This window comes from Chanos chanos, chromosome 16 (assembly GCF_902362185.1).
Source record: "Chanos chanos chromosome 16, fChaCha1.1, whole genome shotgun sequence".
NCBI lineage: Eukaryota > Metazoa > Chordata > Actinopteri > Gonorynchiformes > Chanidae > Chanos > Chanos chanos.
In genome coordinates, this window is record NC_044510.1 from 12,166,614 (window position 1) to 12,172,433 (window position 5,820).

Genomic DNA, 5,820 nt, shown 5'->3' on the forward strand with positions numbered 1-5,820 from the left:
CTCAGAACCAGCCTATGGCAGAGAGGAGGCGGATCCAACGGAGAGCCGGCGCCCGCACATGGCTCCCAATTGGCCGGCTTCCAGAGAGACCTGAGTTCATTGCGCAAGCTGGGCCAGGGCTACAGACAGGCCCAGCACAAGGTAAAGTCACCGGTGGTTAAGTTAAGATCCAAAAAACATCCCACTCAGCGTCAAGCACGAGGAGATGACTTCATCTGTTGTGGCATTTTAAATAGATTGGAACAATAAAAGAAAGGGATCTGAGTTCACAGATGACGGAATGATATCTACTTCACAGTTTATTTCTGATAACACCAGTCAGACGAGTATTATCGAGGTTTAGGTCGAAGGGTCATGGGAAGATATTGAACATGAGCTTAAGGCTACAGCGTTCTTTGTCCTACTGCAGAAATGCATCTGTCAGTACATTCCCTAATGACACCTGTTGGATTTGAACCAACAACCCGTCAGTGTCCAGTCAGTAGCCGTAATGAAAAATACCTGGATAGGTGAAAGGGCAAGAAAGCCTTAAAGAGCAGCACTGGCAGACAGCTGACTTCTCTGTTTTGTTTTGTTATCGAAAAAATAGAAGAAAAGAAGAAAAAAAAAAAAAAAGCCCGCCCAAAACTGAAGAAGTTTGAATTGCCCTTTATCATGCATAGTTGAAAAAATAGGTGGAGAAACACAAGACTGTGTTAAGGAAACAGTCAGTTGGGACGGTGAGTCCAGTGAGACAAAGGCTTAGTGATGTTTTTTTTTCCCTCAGGTTTTCTTACATGAGACCACAGTCAGGCTGATGGCAGGTGCCAGTCCAACACGCACACACCAGCTACTGGAACACAGCCTCCGACGCCGCACGCAAAACTCTGGATACACAGCAGGTAAACACACACATGCACACACACACACACACACACACACACACACACACACAGCGTGTGCGCGCTCACTCACACACAACAGCATCTCAGAATCTGTAACGCTCAACACCGTGCGTGCGCACGCACACACACGCACGCACACACACACACACATACAAACACACAGTAACAAATACAGCCCGCTTCTTGACCCGTCATCCCTTCCACACTCTCATTGCTTTTACCCTCCTTCTCTACAGAAGGTGACTGCATACTTGGTGAGCGAGAGCGAGCTCACGCCATCCTGTTGGCGTGCCGACACCTCCCCTTGCCTCTGCTGACCCCGCCCGGGCACCGCGCCCGCCTTTTGGCCGAAGCGAAACGGACGCTGGAGCGCGTGGGCGACCGTCGCTCGGTACAGGACTGTCAGCAGATCCTGCTCCGTCTGGGAGGGGGCACCACCATTGCCGCATCCTGAACACATTCCCCTCCCAACCCCCCACCACCACACCCAAAACAATCGGCGCAAATCCATTTATTACTCACGCCAGACACACACTGACAGGCCTCGGCGGTTAGCGAAAGCTCTTTCAGCTAGGCCAACATGAGGAACCGTTTGTGCTAGTTTTCAGAGGCGCTTGTTATATTTCTTCTTTGTTAGTAATTGGACAAGTTGGGTTGGTGGTTTAGAGACAGCATAGCAATGACTGTTGGAAGATATTCCCCCTCACATGGCCCTTCCAAAGTATGCTTCTGACCAACAATGTTAGATAGTATTCCTGAATATTTATGGCAGCCACAGAAATAGGAAAATAGTAGCCAACGTTAGCAAGCTGCGGCTGTTGTTGGTGGGTGGAGCACAGTCCTGGTAACAGGTCTTAAATCACTTAACAAATGCAAACACACCTGGGACAGCAATGAACTGAATTTGGTAGAACTCTTTGTCCACCTACTGAGTGTAAAAGAGCCACATAAACAGGTCTAGAATCAGTTTGAGAGCAGCCTAAAGATTAGTACCAATTCTGTTCTGCTAATTACTTGTACAGGTCTGAGATCAACCCTGCACATGTACTGGTCTCAGATCAGCCCTGCAGCTACCACACATTATGAACAGTCACAGGCTGTTAACTTATGGGTCATTAATCCCGTACACACATACACACCATTCCAGAGCAACTGAAGGGAAGTAACGGCACTTAGCAGTAACACGTGCATTTATTCAAATTTTATGTGTGTATATAATATATATATATAATACGCGCCATTACACACTTTACACCCATAAGCTACTCGTAATGGAAAACACAAACTCAATCCCAGTGCAGGTTTACCAATCAATACCCCATTTGCTACTAAGGGACAGACATAGAGTTGACGGCTAATTCTGTTAAAAACGGCCCTCTTTCTGTACGACTAAACACGCGCAACCCTTAAACGGGAGCAGTTTTTGACCGCCTGTCGTTACAGTGCTTAAACTTAGTCTTCTCTATGTTCGCATTCGTACAGTACAGTTGGTTCAGTTTATCTGGCAGAGCGCGAAAACCATACTGTTAATAGTGTGTCAGTATCAGAGGCACTAGATGCTACATGCTAACATACTACACACAGGATGTTGCGAGGGGATGCTAGCGGTTCCAGAGTTTTTTTTTCTCGCTGTGTAAACGCTGCTCCATTTAAAGTGGATGTCGTTCCTGTAAACACAGAGAGGTGTGGTTTTATATAACAATAGTGAGACATTTTTCCCCCCGTCCCTCTCAGCTCTGTGCTAATTAGCACCTGCCGGTTTTAGCGCGATGCTTAGCTCGGCTCCATCACATGTAGTATCTGTTTATATCTACCTCATATACTGCACAATGCCTGAGTAACTCACCCCAAAACTAGAACTGAATCAGTCTGCGAGGTAATTTAAAAAGAAAAGAAAACTTAATCAAAGTTTTGACACAGCTGAGGTTAATTCGGCTATGCTCAACCCACACGTCGATTAGCCCGGCTTGTGTCGCTATGTGTGCATTTACTGAAAATAGGAATAGCTCCTTTTGATGTGCTGTGATCAATTCGTAGGAGTTTGTGGTTTGAGAGTTTTGTAACCGGCGTAGACTTAATAATACACACACATACAAATCTTATACGATTGTATATATAAACTGTACATAGTCTTGTAGAGACCAAAGCCCTATGTCGAGCATAGCAGAATGTCAATACTTGTGCAAAAAGAGAAGGACAAGGAGAGCGGGGAAAATATCACAATGCCGTTACAGTCCTTGTAGACTAGACGGTTGCGACGATGGTGGATAAATTTTTACATTTCTCAAAGGGTCGGACAGCTCACTTTTCAGTGACCCATTTGTGTCCACAGAAGTGCAGCCCGTAACGATTCATTGATAGAAGATAGAGAATGCGCTTTAGAGAGAATATACAAGTCATGGGCATACAAGTAAAGCTCTGAATTATTTTATTGCTCTTTGTTTTTTACACTGTCAAAACATTGCATTGTTGCCTCTGCGTTTGATTGCATTTTTAATTTGGTCCTTTTGTCACTTAAACCAACGTTTTTTCCATGGTTTTATTCTGTTATTTAATGATTTTAATACAATTATACATGTTTGGTTGGGTGTTTTTTTCTGTGTGTCTGTTTGTTTTTCTGTCTTTCAAGAATCCTTTTGTTTGGGACCGCAGCATTGTTTCTATACTACATAGAGATTTTGTGCGGTATATAGAATGCTAAAGGTGACCACAAAACTGAACGCTGTATGCAACTTAAATCCGAAAAGGGTTTTTTTTTTCTTTTGCTATTTTTTTCGTTTTTGGAGCACAACTTTACTGTGTTTCGTATATGTCGAGAGGTATATTTTCTGCAGAAATGGAGCTGTCTCATAGTGTATAGAAAAACAAAAACAACAATAATAGTGATAAAATGACATGTTATTTTTTTCCTAGTTGATGCAGATTTCAGTACTCACAGCAGTACGTGTGCTTGTACACAATGACTGACTAAATAATTTGATACTTTCACTGCCTCTGTTCGTATGAGGCAGGCCAAACTCTGGAAAGGTCTTGTCGCTGTCGAGCAGTCAGAAGTAAAATGCAATTTAAAAAAAAAAGGGAAATCTTTAAAATATACATACATACATAGCAGTCTAGTCTGTGCAAGTGCAACTCTGGCATCCCCCCGTGTATGGAATTGCTGCAGTGATCATGTTACAGATTGTCTGTCTTTTTATTCTTTCTCCTAAATATGTGTCTTTTGGATTTTTATGTTCATTTTTTGATTTTGTTTTTTAATAAAACGGCAGATGATACTCAACAGTGTTTCGAATCGGCGTTTTATTATCGTATCTGTTTTTAAGAAACTTTAGTTAGAGTAACCATGCAAACTGACGGGGTTCCTATCATAATAAAACAAAATTACCCAACTGCTGTGTCATTCATTCTACTGACTGATTACAGTGCAGACTTTTCAGTGTGAACTCTAGTTTCTTTTAAGTTACTCATTATTACAGTATGACTGGCATTGTAAAAGTCAAATTACGTCATGGATTTCTCTGTTTTATCACCGAAGGGCCCGCTTCACCATTACCCGACGAAGCTCTTGGCCTGACCTTTGTCTCCCTCTATCGGTTGGCTAAAAGAAAGAGACATTCAGCCAACAGAGTGGCATTGTGGATGGATCCAATTAGTCCAATTTATCCATCTGCAATGACAGCATGTTTTTAAGTATAAAACCAGCCAAATCGTAGCTTCATATAGCGTCATTGTGACTAGCTTTAAAAACAGTAATTGTAAGAATCTAGAAACTCAGCTACCACAGCCGTGGAATGCAATAAACATCCGCCTCGAAAGAATGAATGTGATGTTGACAAACTGACAAAACTGATTCATGTTTTTATTTTCTTATTTTCAGAGCTGTGTTTTCACTATTTTGCTGCTAACAGATTTTAAATGTAACTAATTTTCTCAGTCAGTTTGGGTTTTGTTGTTGTTGTTTATTTCAGACCAAAAGGTGTTTTATTTGTGTATTAACAGCGTGGGTGCTTGTTTCCCCCTCTCTTCAGTCACCAAATAGGATAGTACGGAGTGAGACAAGCCTCTTTAGGGTATAAGGTATAAACTGAAGAGCCATTTCAGATTCAACATATTCTATTACAAGTCAACCCCTAAGACAAGCCATTAAGGAAATATCTAATAGAAAAGACAAAAATACAGAGGGAAAGAGACCCATTTTTCTAGACCCAACAGTTCTTAACGTTCACTGACGTTCTTGATTTTACGTGAGAGAAGAACATGACATATTTCTGCCTTGGCTGTCCTATCCCCGGTCTTTGCTTTTTGTCTTCACCGGGATGAATCGTAGCGTCAATCCTCTGCTGAAGAAAAGCGCTATTGTCTCGCTGCAATCTCCAGCTTTCGCGGTTAATTTGTAGGAATGCACTCTCGGGGCAGTGTTTAGAGTGTCTGTGTGCCCGCAATCAAACCCGCAATCATGGTCTTATCAGATGGAACGTGTATGAGAGAGAGAGAGGGAGAAAGAGAGAGAGATAAACCGTATGACGATAGTGGAGTCGTTTAAAAATAGAAACAAACACGTCCTTGGTATGATGCAGACGTGCCAAAGACCTTTGTTAAGTGAGAGAAGTCACAAGTTTGGCCTTAACTGAGTACAAGTTGTCAGCATTTCCAGCTTGGGCAGTGTTTAAAGCCTTCTTTTCCTTTTTCCTTTTTTTCGTTTTAAGCTTAATTACTCCAGGAGAGCTAAAGGGCCATGGCTGATCACTCTAACTGAAAGACTTAATGTGTTTTCTAAATGATCCACCACACTGTTTGAACTGAAAATGACCCAGCAGACTGCCTACGCTGTTAAAAAAAAATCGTGGGTTCTCTTGTTTCAGCGCAATGGTTTCCTAGCCGAACAACTTTGTTTGAAACACAGAAACAGGAAGTCGGCTAACACGACTGTCTCAAG

The 5,820-nt window shown here is 42.4% G+C and overlaps 1 protein-coding gene across 1 annotated transcript in view; it reads left to right on the forward strand.

The window, feature by feature from the left end:
• The window catches only part of srebf2 (sterol regulatory element binding transcription factor 2), a 17,666-nt gene extending 15,824 nt beyond the window's left edge, over nt 1–1,842 (forward strand). The window contains exons 17-19 of the mRNA XM_030794047.1: nt 1–141; nt 767–881; nt 1,121–1,842. The exon at nt 1–141 is cut by the window's left edge and continues 36 nt beyond it. Of these exons, the coding sequence (XP_030649907.1) occupies nt 1–141; nt 767–881; nt 1,121–1,338 (474 nt within the window). The 3' untranslated portion in view covers nt 1,339–1,842. The remainder of the gene's footprint in view (nt 142–766; nt 882–1,120) is intronic.
• Nucleotides 1,843–5,820: the final 3,978 nt, after the last annotated feature.